The 18,266-nt window shown below is 36.7% G+C and overlaps 1 protein-coding gene across 2 annotated transcripts in view; it reads right to left on the bottom strand.

Annotated features, from left to right (window-relative positions):
• The window catches only part of Nos (Nitric oxide synthase), a 614,880-nt gene that overhangs the window by 446,593 nt on the left and 150,021 nt on the right, over window positions 1–18,266 (bottom strand). For both annotated transcript variants that reach the window (XM_089089493.1, XM_089089494.1), the window contains exon 3: window positions 2,404–2,537. In XM_089089493.1, coding sequence (XP_088945619.1) covers window positions 2,404–2,537 — 134 coding nt within the window. The remainder of the gene's footprint in view (window positions 1–2,403; window positions 2,538–18,266) is intronic.

Below are 18,266 nucleotides of genomic sequence, written 5' to 3'. Positions count from 1 at the left end.
TGGACTTGCAGTTTAATTTTAACTAAACGTTTTAGCTTAGAGTTTTAGACTAGAGTCATAGCTTACAGTTTTTACATTGCACTTTCAGTTTGGTTTATCTTAGATAGGAGTTTTAGTTTAGAGTTTCAGTTTGGTATTAGCTTACAGTTTTAGTTAGAGTTAAAGTAGTTAAGAGTTTTAGTTTAGAGTTTAGAGTTTAGAGTCTTAGCTTAGAGTTTTAGTTAGAGTTATAGTTTAGTTTACTTTAGTTAAGAGTTTTTGTTTAGAGTTTAGAGTCTTAGCCTAGAGTTTTAGTTCCATTTATAGTTTACTTTAGTTTTAGTTGAGAATTTAGAGTTTTAGTTGAGAGTCATAGATTAAAGTTTTTTTGTTAGAGTTATAGTTTAGTTTAGTTTAGATATTGGAATTTTAGTTTTGAGTCTTAACTTAGAGTTTTAGTTATAGTTTAGTTTAATTTTAGCTAAGAGTTTTAGTTTAGACTTCAGAGTTTTAGTTTAGAGTTTAAACTACAACTCTAAACTAAAATTCTTTACTAAAACGAAACTACAACTCTAAACTAAAACTCTTAACTAATACTAAACTAAACTAAAAGTACAATGACAAACTCTAAGCTCAGACTCTAGGCTAAAATTCTAAACTAAAACGTTCAGCTAAAACTAAACTAAAAGTTCAGAAACACTTAACTAAAACTAAAATAAAATATAACTCTAACTAAAACTCTAAGTGCTGAGAGAGTAACTTGAAACTCTAAACTCTGAACTACAACTAAACTAAACTATAACTCTAACTAAAACTGTAAGCTAATATCAAACTAAAACTCTAAAGTAGGGAGGGAAGGGGCTTTGGGGGCCCGGGGGCCTTTAGGGACCCGGGGGGAATTTTGGGGCCCGGGGGCCCTTTGGGGGCCCGGGGGTCCAGGGGCCCTTTGGGGGCCCGGGGGGTCCAGGGGCCCTTTGGGGGCCCGGGGGGTCATGGGGCCCTTTGGCGGCCTGGGGGATGGGGCCCTCTGGGGTTGGGGTAGGGGACCTTACAACACTGTTCAAATGGAACTTGTGTATTATAACGACCACAGAGTTTCACCCTAAATCATACTCTAATTCAACGTCTAAGATCATCTTCTAGAATGTCTCAAACTGTTTCGCCCAAATCATCTTCTAAAATGTCTCAAACTGTTTCGCCCAAATCATCTTCTAAAATTTCTCAAACTGTTTCGCCTAAATCATCTGTTAAAGTGTCTCAAACGGTTTCGCCTAAATTATCTTCTAAAATGTCTCAAACTGTTTTGCCTAAATCATCTTCTAAAATATCTCAAACGGTTTCGCCCAGATAATCCCTTAAACGTAATTTCTGCGTGTTCCTTTGTTTCGACATTCCTGCGCTGTCACATTTGAAATTCCCAGGAAAAAATTCCCGCGTTAATCTTTTCATCTCTAAGGTGTTCTTGGTTACTCTATTAAGGCCTCGATAGAATATTAATTTATCGCTAAGCCTAAAGACCTGAGAGGCCATATTTAAAAATAAAATATCAATTTATCTTTGTCGCTAAAGACTATTTATCCCTCAGACCTAAAGATCAAAGAAGCCATAATGTTTCTTATTTCCTCTTTCGTGGATCAATAATTTCCCGTCGATTATGCAATCAATTTCTTAGAAGTCTAGTTCCCCTCGATTATGCAATCAATTTCTCAGAAATCTGTCCCCCTTCGTGGATCAATAAGCTTCTGTCAGTATTCTATGCCCATATATGGACTCCCCCATGTGCCTTCTGGTGCCTTCCTACTAACTTTAGCGTATAGAGCTAGGGGCTGAGGAGTAAGCAGTCTTCCTCATATATGGAGTATGTCTTAAGTTTTAATGTTGCTGCTAACTTTTAGTTGAAAAACTTGTTTTTTGATTACCATAAATAAGCCAATTCATTTGATGTATTTTGTTATCAAAACTTCTTTTCTTAGTGGTTGGTTACTATTAACAGGATTTGCTCCTTACTTACAGTTCAAATTAATAACAGAGCTGTTCAGAGTCCTTAAAACTAATTTTTATTTACATGGAAATAATAACAGTATAGTCCCTTAGAAATTCTATAGGTGTATTATTTACAATATAGGAGAATTTATTAACTTATGTGCTAGAGAACGATGTTTAAGTGGACATTGGTACTTTCTTTGAGAGTCATACTAGGATAGAAGAAGATATAAAATATTCACTTTTTTCATATTAAGAGATTTTAAATTTAAAGCTCTTAAGTATACAAAAACCTGAGAGAAAACTATATATACTCTACACTGTGTAGAGATGAACAAAGTAGATAAAGGAACCGAATAGCTCGGATTATGGTTACGTTGGATTTACCCCTAAAAAATCCTAGTAAGAGGAAACCTTTGTTTCAATATTGTGCTTATATACCTTTTTAAGGAGCGGTAATATTGGTCGATAAATTCCATAGCTTCTTTGATAACAAGTTCACGATTTCTCACTTTCCTATCTGACAAGTTCATCCATATGCTGCCGCAGCACACTTCTTCTCCACATGAGCCATTCTGAAATTCATTTGTTTTGTTATTAAAGGTCATGATTGGATGGGGAGCAAAGAACGGCAAGCAAATAGGTGGCAGTTTTGTAAATTAGTGCTGCTCATTGAAAGAAATATAGCCTACTATGAAAATTATTTGATTCAAGAAAAAGAGGACCATCCTGAAATAATTGGACTCCCTTACATAAATTTATATAATCTTGTTAAAAATTGTAAGATTCAACATGTCTAATCGCCCCAGGAATGGATGTTTCTCCTCACTCTTGGCGAAAACATGAAATTTCCCTGGTCTCCTAAGACAAGTGGTCATGGTTATGTGTAAATTAATTTTTTTGGCTTTTCTTGCCATTTTCCTTACGGTTGATTTTATTTAATCAGTTATCGTAGAATATACAGGTTAGCGAATGTGGTCCACCAATCTCATCTAGGCAACCCCAGTGTTGCTATTTTGGACGATAAGTAGCCAAAAAACAGGGCCGGAACCGTAAAACTTAAAAGCTGTACAATCTGTTCCAAATTTGAACCTAGCTGTAGCGTGGGTTTTCTGATTTTACTTGAGATTAATTAAAAAAGAAACTTTTTCCAAAAACTATGTTTTTCAAAGAAAAGTAAAGAACTCCATTAAACAAAAAATGAGCAAAAATAAAATCAAATAATCTACCAAGCGTGAAACTACCACAAATCAGCATCGATAAATAAATGAAACCCAAAACGAACAGAAATTACAATCAATAACTGAGTCAAACTCAAAACGAGCAGAAATTAACATAAGTTGGGCGCAAAACCCCCATGCCTTCACAAGGCCAGAACAAAATTTGCACTTTACTGAAAAAAATTTAATGTTTTTACTTTTATAACTTTACTAAATAAAAAAATATAAACAATTTGATTACTAAATATCAGTATATGCATATTAAACTGACAATGCACATTAATTTGTATTTTTTTAGTAAAGTGCAAATTTTCTTCTGACCTTGGGAAGGCATAGGGGTTTTGCACCCAGCTTTTGTTAATTTCTGCTCGTTTTGAGTTTGACTCGGTTATTTATTGTAATTTCTGCTCGTTTTGGTTTTTATTTATTTATCGATGCTGATTTGTGGAAGTTTCACGCTTGGTAGATTATTTGATTTTATTTTTGCTCATTTTTTGTTTAATGAAGTTCTTTAGTTTTCTATGACAAACCTATTTTGTGGAAAAAGTTTTTTAATTAATTTCTGTTCGTTTTATATTGACATAGTCTTTTCAGAGAAAAAGAAAATAATACTTTTAATCTTTTCGCTTTTTAAGACTTTATAGTTTGGCCTGCTATTTGTATGCCAGAGAAAAATTTTCAGCAATTTTTAACCACATACACCCTTTTAAAAATCTGGACACAAATAGTACTGTTTAATTTAGTTTCATACCTCCTCTAGTTGACCTGAAATAGAAAACTTAATACCATTCGCAAAAAATTCTGTTTATTGTCTTTGATAGCTTAAATACACTTACGCTATTTTGATTGGGTTGAATTTTGAGAGCAGAAGTAGCCCCGAAAGTTTGAACATAATACCCTCAGTCGTTCTTGGGATACCGCAGAGATGCATTATTGGGAATTACCATTATCACAGTGCATTTTGATTTAATCTTAAGGCAACATTTAGTTTTTAAACATAATGGGAGGGTGGGCGTGGGAGGGTGGGTGTGAAAGGGGAATTAGTAGCCCTCCATTCACTTTTGACTATTAAAAAGGTCATCAGCCCTTTTTATTTTCAATTGAATGAGCCCATTTCGAAGTTCCTGCTACAACTCCTTCGATCCGAAGTGCCCTGGTCTAAACAACAACAACAACAAAAAATATTACTAATCACTTTCGACTACTAAAAAGGGCACTAGCCCTTTTAATTTCCAATTGAAAGAGCCCTTTTTTGAACTTTCTACGACAACGCCTTCTATACAAACCTTATATGGCCCGAGGGCATAACTTAGAACCCTTGCCCTGAGGGCTGTGGGGGAGCATCCTCCTCAAAAAATATTTTCTATCTGAAAATCAACTATGCTAAACAAAATGGCTATCTCAAAATTTTTATTGGATGTGTTTAGGGGAGTGATGGGCGTGGGAGGGCTAGTTGCCCTCCAATCACTTTCGACTATTATAAAAGGCACTAGCCCTTTGAATTTCCAATCGAATGAGCCTTTTTTGAAGTTTTTATAACAACTCCTTCCATACAAACCTTATAAGCCCTCAGGGCATAACTTAAAACCCTTGCCCTGAGGGTTGTGGGGGAGTGTCCTCCTCAAAAACATATTTTCTATCTGGAAGTCAACTAGCCTACGCTGAACAAAATGGCTATCTCAAAATTTTGATTGGATGTGTTTGGGGGACTGATGGCCGCGGGGGGGGGGCTAGTTGCCCTCCAATCCCTTTCGACTATTAAAAAGGGCACTAGCTCTTTGAATTTCCAATCGAATGAGCCAGCCCAAACACACAAGCAAAAGGAGTGAGAGACACATACAAATACGTAGATTCAGACATACAAACCGAGAAAGACAGGCACTGGGATATGAAAACACCTGCCCAGACTCACGCAAATAAAGAGAGTGAGAAACACATACAAATACATAGATTCAGACATACAAACTGAGAAAGAAATGCACTGGAATAAGCAAACACCCTCCCAGATACAAAAGCAAAATGAGTGAGAGACACATACAAATACATAGATTCACACATACAAACCGAGAAAGACAGACATTTCAGACATACAAACCAACAAAGACAAACACTGGGACTTGCAAACACCTGCCCAGACAAACAGAGACTAAGAGAGTGAGAAACACATACAAATATATAGATTGAGACACACAAACCAAGAAAGAGAGGCAGTGAGACAAGCAAACACCCCCCAAACACACAAACAAAAAGAGTGAGAGACACATACAAGTACATAGATTCAAACATACAAACCGAGAAAGACAGGCACTGGGATGGGCAAACACCTGGCAAGACACACACAGACAAAGAGAGTGAGAAACACATAAAAATACATATATTCAGACATACAAACAGAGAAAGACATGTACTGGAATAAGCAAACACCCGACGAGACACACAGTCAAAGAGAGTGAGAGACACACACAAATACATAGATTCAGACATACATAGCGACAAAGACAGGCACTGAGAGAAGCAAGCACATAGCCAGATTCACAAGCAAAGAGAGTGAGAGAGACAAAAACACATAGAAACATATAGATTAAGACATACAAACCGACAAAGACATGCACTGGGAACACGCAAACAGCCACCCAAACCACACACACACAAATACACGCACACTATCTTTATTTCAATGTGCACTGAAGTAAAAATCATCAAACACCAAATAATATATGGAAACAACGGTATATTTCTTTCAATAATTAAATTAACCACCGTTATTTTAGAAGTACAGAACAAATAACAAGTTCATATAGGACTTCATTCATTTGCACATGACCTTCACATCCCCCCCCCCCAAATGAGACAGTTATATCAAATCTGATAACATATTAAAATGTCACTGAGAAAAAGAAGCAATCTAATATCACATTGGAAATTAATAACATTATGCCATTGTATGACTTGTTTTTCAGAAATAAAGTTACATCTATTGTTCACGAGGGATAATTAACATATTAAATGAAATTGAGAAAAAATTATCATTTATGTGAGAGAGGAGACCCCCCCCCCCCCAACACAACCTAATTTCAGAGAATATTAGCGGATTCTGAATAAAATCGAAACACATCTGCCGCACTTCCCAATACCGAATCTAAGTTTCCGTTATCCATTACAAATAAAATAATGATAAAAAAGCTAAGAACTTTTCATTTATTCACAAATAATTTCTTTTAGATGTATTAGAAATCTATAAAGGGCGTTTTGTATTAGGAATAGAAATCACATAATTGAGCCCTGACTATTATTTAGCAATCAGATCAAGTTACCAAATGCTTTAATTACATATCTCCCATAGGCTTGGAAGAGGACAAGGATCCCCGATTCTTGGAAAATAGAGGCAGGGGGGGAATGAGTTGCTCAGAATCTAGAAGGTGCCAATTTCTTCTTCACTAAAAATAACAAAAATTGATATTTTTTCAAAGACAAATCCCAAAAAGAATTATTATCAAAATCATGAGGGAGAGGAATCTAGGAGAATCAATACCCCATTCATCATTTAGCTCCCCTGAGAGAGTTTTCGAGCAGAAATACACATATTTCATCTTTTAGATATTTGATTCTTCTCCGAAATGTCTCAGTTTCAGATTTTCCTCTTTTTTATACTGTCATGTTCGCTAATTTTATAGTCGATTTTTACATATTATTTATTCAATTATTAATGTGTGAATACAAGGGGGACTAGGGGCATCCCCCTTCCAGATAAGTTTGAAATATCTCTCATGCAAACCAACAGAGACAGGCATTGAGATAAGCAAACAACAGCCCAGAAACATAGACCCAGAGAGTGAAAGAGACAAAATCAAATGTAACTATATAGATTCAATCATACAAACCGAAAAAGACGGACAGTGGAACAAGCAGGCACCCATCCAGACAAATTGGTTTAGAAAGTGAGAGAGACAAAAACACATACAAATATATAGATACAGACATACATAGCAACAAAGACAGGCACTGAGAGAAGCAAGCACATAGCCAGATTCACAAGCAAAGAGAGAGACAAAAACACACACACACACACACACACAAACACACACACACACATTAGAGGGGTTTCGAATGAAACCCCTCTAATGTTTCAATGAAACCCTCGATGTTTCGAATGAACCCTCTAACGATATTCTAGGACCACTGGGTTGATTCTATAACGACCCTTTGTGTTTCAGAAGTCATTCTTAAAGAATTGAGACAGAATTTGAACTTTAGCGTAAAGAGCTAGGTGTTGAACACATTTTTTCATTGAAATACTAGACTTGGAATATTTTGTTGTGGTTTACATACAAAAAAGTTAGGTTTCTCCACGTTTAAGTTAGGTTCACCGCCTCTCAGATAGGTTTGAAAGATCTCTAGGAAAACTTCAAATAATCGAATCTTAAAATGCATTTTTTGGTAGTCTAGTCCATCCTACTGTGGAAAAATCCTCTGAAAAGTCACTACCCCTAAGAGATATGTCCACCTGTGTTATCGGGCTGTTCCGCATAGTTCATTTATCGCCCCAAACTTCTCTTTGCTTGAAGAAAGTCGAACTTTATCAAACAATTCGTTTTCAACCTTGTTGGAATTGTTTTCTTTTTAAAGTCATAATGTAAAGGACTGTTAAGATGATTAATAAAAAAACTCTAATCACGCATAATCCTTCTTCTGGCAAAAAATCAAATGTTTCGAATGAACCCTATAACGATAATCTAGGACCACTGGGTTGATTCTATAACGACCCTTTGTGTTTCAGAAGTCATTCTTAAAGAATTGAGACAGAATTTGAACTTTAGCGTAAAGAGCTAGGTGTTGAACACATTTTTTCATTGAAATACTAGACTTGGAATATTTTTGTTGTGGTTTAAATACAAAAAAGTTAGGTTTCTCCACGTTTAAGTTAGGTTCATTTAACTTAGGTTATCATGTGCGCTCATGATAACCTAAGTTAAATGAACCTTACTTAAACGTGGAGAAACCTAACTTTTTTGTATGTAAACAACAACAAAAATATTCCAAGTCTAAGATTTCAATGAAAAAATGTGTTCAACACCTAGCTCTTTACGCTAAAGTTCAAATTCTGTCTCAATTCTTTAAGAATGACTTAAGAAACACAAAGGGTCGTTATAGAATAAACCCTCTGGTCCTAGAATATTGTTAGAGGGTTCATTCGAAACATTGTATTTCTTGCCAGAAGAAGGATTATCCGTGATTAGAGCTTTTTTATTAATCATCTTAGCAGTCATTTATATTATGACTTTAAAAAGTAAGCAATTCCAACACGGTTGAAAACGAATTGTTTGATAAAGTTCGACTTTCTTCAAGCAAAGAGAAGTTTGGGGCGATAAATGAACTATGCAGAACAGTTCGATAACACAAGTGAACATATCTCTTAGGGGTAGTGACTTTTCAGAGGATTTTTCCAAAGTAGGATGGACTAAAAGACCAAAAACTGCATTTTAAGATTCGATTATTCCTGGAGATCTTTCAAACCTATCTGCAAGGGGGATGCCCCTAGTCCCACTTGTATTCACACATTAATAATTGAACAAATAATAGGTAATAACCGACTATAAAATGAGCGAAAATGACAGTATAAAAAGAGGAAAATCTGAAACTGAGACATTTCGGAGAAGAACCAAATATCTAAAAGATGAAATATGTGTATTTCTGCTCGAAAACTCTCTCAGGGGAGCTAAATGATGAATGGGACATTGATTCTCCTAGATTCCTCTCCCTCATGATTTTTTTAATAATTCTTTTTGGGATTTGTCTTTGAAAAAAATATCAATTTTTGTTATTTTCAGTGAAAAAAAATGGCGCCTTCTAGATTCTGAGCAACTCATTCCCCCCCTCTATTTTCCAAGAATCAGGGACCCCTGTCCTCTTCCAAGCCTAGGGGAGATGAGAATTTAAAGCGTTTGGTACCTTGATCTGATCGTTAAATAATAGTCAGGTTTCAATTATTTGATTTCTATTCATAATGAAAAACGCCCTTTATAGATTTTTAATACATCTAAAAGAAATTATTTGTGAATAAATGAAAAGTTCCTAGCTTTTTTATCATTATTTTAAGTGTAATGGATAACGGAAACTTAGTTTCGGCATTGGGAAGTGCGGCAGATGTGTTTCGATTTTATTCAGAATCCGCAAATATTCTCTGAAAGTAGGTTTTGTGGGGGGGGGAGGGGGGCTCCTCTCACACATAAATGATTATTTTTTCTCAATGTCATTTAATATATTAATTATCCCTCGTGAACAATAGATGCAACTTTATTTATGAAAAACAAGTCATACAATGGCATAATGTTATTAATTCTTATATGAATGAAGTCCTATATGAACCTGTTACTTGTTCTGTACTTCTAAAATAATGTTGGTTAATTTAATTATTGAAAGATATATACCGTTGTTTCCATATATTATTTGGTGTTTGATGGTTTTTACTTCAGTGCACATTGAAATAAAGATAGTGTGTGTGTGTGTTTGTGTGTGTGTGTGTGTGTTGTGTGTGTGTGTGTGTGTGTGTGTGTGTGTGTGTGTGTGTGTGTGTGTGTGTGTGTGTGTGTGTGTGTGTGTGTGTGTGTGTGTGTGTGTGTGTGTGTGTGTGTGTGTGTGTGTGTGTGTGTGTGTGTGTGTGTGTGTGTGTGTGTGTGTGTGTGTGTGTGTGTGTGTGTGTGTGTGTTTGGGAGGATGTTTGCATGTTCCTAGTGCATGACTTTGTCTGTTTGTATGTCTGAATCTATATGTTTCTATGTGTTTTTGTCTCTCTCACTCTCTTTGCTTGTGAATCTGGCTATGTACTTGCTTCTCTCAGTGCCTGTCTTTGTCGCTATGTATGTCTGAATCTATATATTTGTATGTGTCTCTCACTCTTTTTGCTTGTGTTTCTGGACGGGTGTTTGCACATCCCACTGTCTGGCTTTGTTGGTTTGTATGTCTAAAGTGCCTGCCTTTCTCTGTTTGTATGTCTGAATCTATTTATTTGTATTTGTCTCCTACTCTTTATGACTGTGTGTCTGGGCAGATGTTTGTTTATTCCAGTGAATGTCTTTCACTGTTTGTGTGTATGATTCTATGTATTTGTATATGTCTCTCACTTTCTTGGCCTTTGTGTGTCTGGGCAGGTGTTTGCCCCTCCCAGTGCCTGTCTTTCTCGGTTCATATGTCTGAATCTATGTATTTGTATGTGTCTCTAGCTCTTTTTGCTTGTGTGTTTGGGTGGGTGTTTGCTTGTCCCACTGCCTCTCTTTCTCGGTTTGTATGTCTGAATCTATGTATTTGTATGTGTTTCAAACTCTTTGTCTGTTTGTCTGGGTTTGTGTTTGCAAGTCCCAGTGTTTGTCTTTGTTGGTTTGTATGTCTGAAGTGTCTGTCTTTTTCGGTTTGTATGTGTCAATCTATGTATTTGTATGTGTTTCTCACTCTTTTTTCTTGTGTGTTTGGGCGGGTGTTTGCTTATACAAGTGCATATCTTTCTCGGTTTTTATATCTGAATCGATGTATTAGTATGTGTTTCTCACTCTTTTTGCTTGTGTGTTTGGGCGGGTGTTTGCTTATTCCAGTGCATGTCTTTCTCGGTTTGTATGTCTGAATTTATGTATTTGTATGTGTTTCTCACTCTCTTTGTCTGTGTGTGTCTGGGCAGATGTTTGTATATCCCAGTGCCTGTTTTTCTCAGTTTGTATGTCCGAATCTATATATTTGTATGTGTCTCTCACTCTTTTTGCTTGTGTGTTTGGGCGGGTGTTTGCTTATACAAGTGCATGTCTTTCTCGGTTTGTATGTCTGAATCTATGTATTTGTATGTGTCTCTCACTCTTTTTGCTTGTGTGTTTGGGCGGATGTTTGCTTGTTCCAGTGCATGTGTTTCTTGGTTTGTATGTCTGAATCTATGTGTTTGTATTTGTCTTTCACTCTCTTTGACTGCGTGTCTTGGCGGGTGTTTGCTTATTCCAGTTTCTGAATCTCTGTATTTGCATGTCTGAATCTATGTACAGAATGGGAGGCCAAGTAGCCCCACCGTTTTTGTACCTCTTATTGTATTTACCAGTGTTTCCTATGTCACTTTGTTGCGCCAATAAGAAGAATGTCAAACCTGATCGGCCTGTTGCTGTAAATTAAATTAACTGAAAGTAAAGAGCAAAATTAAAAATTAAAACGAACAGAAATTATACCGTATATGAAAGGGGCTGTCCCTTCCTCAACGCCTCGCTCTTTACGCTAAAAACGTTGTTGGGAGGGGGGCCCTTCTGTGTCTCAAGCGCGTAAAAAAAGTATCAAAAAAATGGGGGGGGGGCAAAAAGTTGTGTGGAGGGGGCCCTTGGGGGTTGGGGACCTTACAACACTGTTCAAATGGAACTTGTGTATCATAACGACCACAGAGTTTCACCCCAAATCATCCTCCAAAATGACGATTAATTTGTTTCGCCCAAATAATTCCTAAAATGTTGATGAATTTGTTTTGCTCAAATAATCCTCTAAAAGTAATTTCAAAATGTTTCTTTGTTTCGGCGTCCCTGCGCTGTCACATATAAAATTCTCTGGAAAGCATTTCCCGCATACATCATATTAAATCTATTTTGTATCTCGTTGGAATTTCTTGAAAAACTAAGGTGTCCCTAGTTGCAACTATTAAGGTTTTGACAGAACATTAATAAATCTCTGACACCAAAGCATGATAGCCAGACTGTTTCTTAATCCCCTCAAGATACATTGGAATTCCCCGTCCCCTGTCCCAGTAGACTCGATTATCCAGCAATTGTTGTTGAACTTCTGTCTACATCCAAGAAATAACAAAAAAGTTGACCAACAGTCAGAATCATGAAACAACATCAAATAACCATCAACAAACAGAACTATGAAAAAAACATCAAACAACCATCAAGAAACAGAACCATGAAACAACGTCAAATCATCAACCATGAATAACCATCAAACCATATAATCATCAACAAACAGAACCATTAATAAATTCTGTGTACCTCGGAGTAATACCTGGCTCCTTACTGAGGAAGAGACAGCCCCTTTCATATACGGAATAATTTCTGTTGGTTTTAAGTTTTAAATTTCCTTGGGGGAAGGGACATTTCTATGAAGGGGGCGCCAGATTTCCCAGCATTAATTAAAAATGATCAGAAATTAAATAAAAAACAAGTTTTTTTCAACTGAAAGTAAGGAGCAACATTAAAACTTAAAACGAACAGAAATTATTACGTATATGAGGGGTTCACCCCCTAGTCAATACGTCACATTTTACGCTAAAGTTTTTTTTAGTACTTTCAAAAGATCTATCTATTCTAATTAACCAGCCTTTGTGATTCAGGGGTTTGTGATTCGAACGAAATTTGAACTTTAGCGTAAAGAGCGAGGTATTGACTAGGGAGCGAACTCCGAAATGTACGTAATAAAAACATACGAATATAGAAATTTGTTACGTAAGTTAATTCGTAAGTTACGTCAGAAAAAAAATTTCGAGAAAGCCAATTAGCCAAAAAAAGGGAAAATTAATATACGAATATCGTTTTAATTATTCATGTACGGTGAGCCAAAATCAAAGCTGCATGAATTCAAAAACGTTCAGAAATTAACTAATAAAACAAGTTTTTTAACTGAAAGTAAGGAGCGAGGATATGTTTGGGGAAATGTTGGGCGTGAGAGGGGGTTAGTTTCCCTCCAATCACTTTCGACTATTAAAAAGTGTACTAGTCCTTTCAATTTCCAGTCGAATGAACCCTTTTTGAAGTTTCTAAGACAATTCTTTCTATAAACACCTTATATGCCCCCTAGGCATAACTTACAATCCTTGCCGTGAGGGCTTTGAGGGGGTTTTCAGCCTCAAAGGCATAATCTCCGAACCTTTTAACTACGTTGAACAAAATGGCTATCTCAAAATTTATCTTGAATGTGACTGGGGAAATGGTTGGGGTGAGAGGGGGGGGGGTAGTTGCCCTCCAATCATTTTCGACTATTAAAAAGGAAACTAACCCTTTCAATTTCGAATCGACTGATCCCTTTTTGAAGTTTTTACGAAAACACTTTCTATAAACACCTTATATGCCCCCAGGGCATAACTTACAGCTGTTGCCCTGAAGACTGTGAGGGGTTTGTCATCCCCAAAGATCTAATTTTCAGAACTTTCAACTACGTTGAAAAAAATGGCTATCTCAAAATTTTGATTGAATGTGTTTGGGGAAATGGTGGGCGTGAGAGGGCGGTTAGCTGCCCTCCAGTCATATTCGACTATATAAAAGGGCACTAGCCCTTTCAATTTTTAATCACATGAGCCCTTTTTGTAGTTTCTACGACAACACTTTCTATATAAACCTTATATTCCCCAAGGGTACAACTTACAACCCTTACCCTAACGGCTGTGGGGGGAGTTTTATCCTCAAAAACATAAATTTCGGATCTTTCAACTACATTGAACAAAATACCTATCTCAAAATTTTTAATGGATGTGTTTGGGGAAACGGTGGGCTTGAGAGGCGGGCTAGTTGCCCTCCAATCACTCTCAACTATTAAAAAGGGGTATACCTTTCAATTTCCAATCAAATGAGCCGTTTTGAAGTTTCTACGAAAACACTCTCTAATATATGCCCCCAGGACATTACTTACAACCCTTGCCCAGATTGCTTTGGGGGGGGGGGGATTGCAATCCTCAAATACATAATTTCCAGAACTTACAACTACATTGAACAAAATGGCTATTTCAAATTTGACTTGATGTTTTTGGGGAAATGGTGGGCGTGAGAGGGGGGATTGTTTCCCTCCCGTCACTTTCGACTACAAAAAAAGAGCACTAGCCCTTTCAATTTCCAATCGAATGAGCCCTTTTTAAAGTTTCTACGACAGAATTTTCTATAGAATCCTTATATGACATAATTTCTGGACCTTTCAACTACGTTGAACAAAATGCCCATCTCAAAATCGTGATTGGATGTGGTTGAGAAATATTGGGTGTGAGAGGATGGTTAGCTGCCCTCCAATCTTTTTCGCCTATTAAAAAGAGCATTAGCCGTTTCAATCTCCAATTGAATGAGCCCCTTTTGAAGTTTCTAAGACAACGCTTTCTATAAACACCTTATATGCCCCCAGGGCATGACTCACAGCCATTGCCCTGAGGGCTTTGAGGGGGTTGTCATCCTCAAAGGAATAATTTCCGGACATTTAAACTACGTTGAACAAAATGGCTATCTCAAAATTTTGATTGGATGTGTTTGGGGAAATGATGGGCGTGGGGAGGGCGGGTCATTTGGCCTCTATTCACTTTCGACTAATAAAAAAGGCACTAGTCTTAATAATTTCCAATCGAATGAGCCCTTTTTGAAGCTTCTACGACAAAACTTTCTATAAAAACAGTAAATTACGACCCTTTACCCTGTAGGCTGTGGGGTGGGGGTGTCATCCTCAAAGACTTAATTTCCATAACTTTCACCGACGTTAAATAAAATTGCTTTTTCAAAATTATGATCGGATGTGTTCGGGGAAATGGTGGGCGTCAGAGGGGGGTTAGTGCCCTCCAATCATTTTCGACTATTAAAAAGGAAACTAGTCCTTTCAATTTCCAATCGAATGAGCCCTTTTTGATGTTTTTACGACAACACTTTCTATAAACACCTTATAAGCCTCCAGGGCATAATTTACAACCCTTGCCCTGAGGGCTGTGAGGGGTTTGTCATCCTCAAAGGTCTAATTTCTAGAACTTTCAACTAAGTTGAACAAAATTGCTATCTCAAAATTTTGATTGGATGTGTTTGGAGAAATGATGGGCGTGAGAGGGTGGTTAGATACCCTCCAATCACATTAGACTATAAAACGGGTACTAGCCCTTTCAATTTCCAATCACATGAGCCCTTTTTGTAGTTTCTACGACAACAGTTTCTATAAAAACTTTATATTCCCCCAGTGTATAACTTACAACCCTTGCTCTGAGGGCTCTGGGGGAAGTTTCATCCACAAAAACACAAATTTCGGACCTTTCAACAACGTTGAACAAAATACCTATCTCAAAATTTCTATTGGATGTGTTTGGAGAAATGGTGGGCGTGAGAGAAGGGATTTTGCCCTCCAATCACTTTCAACTATTAAAAAGGGGTATACCTTTCAATTTCCAATCAAATGAGCCTTTTTTGAAGTTTCTACGAAAACGCTTTCAATAAAAACCTTATATTCCTCCAGGGCATTACTTACAACCCTTGCCCTGATGGCTTGGGGGGGGGGGATTGAAATTCTCAAAGAGCTAATTTCCAGAACTTTCAACTACATTGAACAAAATGACTATTTCAAAATTTGATTTGATGTTTTTGGGGAAATGGTGGGCTTGAGAGGGAGGTTCGTTGCCCTCCCATCACTTTCGACTATAAAAAAAGAGTACTAGTCCTTTCAGTTTCGAATCGAATGAGCCCTTTTGAAAAAGAGCACCAGCCCTTTCAGTTTCCAATCAAATGAGCCCTTTTTGAAATTTCTACGATAACACTTTCTATAGAAACCTTGTATGACATAATTTCTGGACCTTTCAACTAAGTTGAACGAAATGCCCATCTCAAAATTGTGATTGAATGTGTTTGTGGAATGTTGGGCGTGAGAGGGCGATTAGTTGCCATCCAATCACTTTCGACTATTAAAAAGAGCACTAGTTGTTTCAACCTCAGATCGAATTAGCCCTTTTTGAAGTTTCTAAGACAACACTTTCTATAAGCACCATATACACCCCAGGGCATAACTTACAGCTCTTACCCTAAGGGCTGTGAGGGGGTTGTCATCCTCAAAGACATAATTTCCGGACATTTCAACTACGTTGAACAAAATGGCCATCTCAAAATTTTGATTGGATGTGTGGGCATGAGAGGGGGGTTAGCTGCTCTCCAATCACTTTCGACTATTAAAAAGGGCACTAGGCCTTTCAATTTCCAATCGAATGAGCCCTTTTTGAAGTTTCTACAATAACAATTTCTATAAACACCTTATACGCCCCCAGGACATAACTTACAACCCTTGTCCTGAGGGCTGTGAGTGGTTTGTCATCCTCAAAGACCTAACTTCCAGAACTTTTAACTATGTTGAACAAAATGTCTGTTTCAAAATTTTGATTGGATGTGTTTGGGGAAATGGTGGGCCTGAGAGGTGGGTTATTTGCCGTCCAATCACTTTTGACTATTAAAAAGGGCACTTGCCCTTTCAATTTCCAATCGAATAAGCCCTTTTGAAGTTTCTACAACAACACTTTCTATAAAAACCTTATCTGTCCTCAGGGCATAACTTACAATTCTTGTCTTGAGGTCTGTGGAGGGAGTGTCGTCCTCAAAGATATAATTTCCTGACCTTTCAACTACGTTGAACAAAATGGCTCAAAATTTTGATTGGATGTGTTTGGGGAAATGGTGGGCATGGGAGGGGTGTTAGTTGCCCTTCAATCACTTTTGACTATTAAAAATGTCACTTTTGACTTCTAATTTTCAATCTTATGAGTCCTTTTCAAAGTTTCTACGACAACTCCTTCGATACAAAGTCCCGTGGTCTAAAAGATAAAACTAAAAATAATACGTTGTGCTAACATCATTCTTTACTTTTGCAGCGCTATTGCGCTGCCTTTTAAATATATTTTTCATTTAGAATTCTATTGTGTTATGCCTCTATTTTGTTATACCTATTATGTAGTATACCTCTATTTTTATACTCTGGTATATTTTGGAATGCTCAATTGTTATATAATTTTAATAAATTGAATTTTTTGAAGAAGCTTTTTTTATTAAGAAAAGAGTAGGTCACATTAGATAAATTATGAGATATTTTGAAAGAAATCTTGAAGGTCACCGAGAGGAGAGGAGGTGGGATTAAAAAAAAACATCCTATTGTGTTTAATATATACTACCAAGCAAAATATGGAAGGTGTGTGGCAAAATTTTTTAAAGTTTTAAAAAATAAAGTTGTGAGAAAGAGTCAAACTTTAGCGTAATGAGCGAGGCGTTGAGGAGGGGACAGCCCTTTTCATATATGGAATAATTCCTGTTCGTTTTGAGTTTTAATGTCGCTCCTTAATTTCAGTTAAAAAAAACTTATTTTAAAATTTAATGTCTGAACGTTTTTGAATTAATGCAGGTTTTGATTTTGGCTCAGCTTACATGAATAATTAAAACGAAGTTTTTATATTACTTTTACTTTTTTTTAGTTGGATGGCTTTCTCGAAAGTTGCTTAATTTTGTTTACGAACGTTTTTATTCGTAATAAATATACGTAACTTACGAATTAACTTACGTAACGAACTTCTATATTCATATATTTTTAATATGTATATTAGGGGGTTTGCCTCCCAGTCTATACCTCAATCTTTACGCTAAAGTTCGAATTTTGTTCCAAATCTTTAGAAATGCCCCTTAATCACAGAGGTCATTAATTAGAATATATAGCTCTTATAAAAGTACTTAAAAAAAACTTTAGCGTAAAGAGAGAGGTATTGAATAGGGGGTGAACCCAATCATATACGTAATAATTTCTGTTCGTTTTAAGTTTTGATGTTGCTACTTACTTTTAGTTGAAAAACTTGCTTTTTTAAATTTAGTTTCTGATCGTTTTTTTTTTAAATAATGCTGGGAAATCCGGCACCCCCTTCATAGCAATGTCCCTCCCCCCTTGAAAAATCTCTTCATAGAAAGATCCTCCCGCGTAACCCCCGATCCATCCCCCCCCCACTAAGAGAAAAAAATCCCCCCTAAAAACGACTGCATACTTCCCAATAGCCAACACTATATGCGAACATTGGGAAAAGTTCATAACTTGCAGCCCTTCCCCCGGGGACTGTGGGGGATTAAGTCATCCTCAAAGACATAGTTATTATATTGTTGAACCACGTTGAAAAAAATGGCTATCTCAAAATTTTGATCGGGTAACTTTGGGAAAAAAATGAGCGTGTGAGGGGGCCTGGTTGACCTCCTTTTTTTGGTCACTTAAAAATGTCACTAGAACTATTAATTTCCGTTCGAATGAGCCCTTCTGAGATATTCTAGGACCACTGGGTCGATACGATCACCCCTAGGAAAAAACAACAACAAATAAACACGCATC

This window comes from Artemia sp. Qi Xiang Cuo, chromosome 5 (genome assembly GCF_049724085.1).
Source record: "Artemia sp. Qi Xiang Cuo chromosome 5, ASM4972408v1, whole genome shotgun sequence".
NCBI classification, from domain to species: domain Eukaryota; kingdom Metazoa; phylum Arthropoda; class Branchiopoda; order Anostraca; family Artemiidae; genus Artemia; species Artemia sp. Qi Xiang Cuo.
The sequence above is the reverse complement of the archived record's forward strand: the minus strand, read 5'-3'. Positions and strand labels throughout refer to the sequence as shown.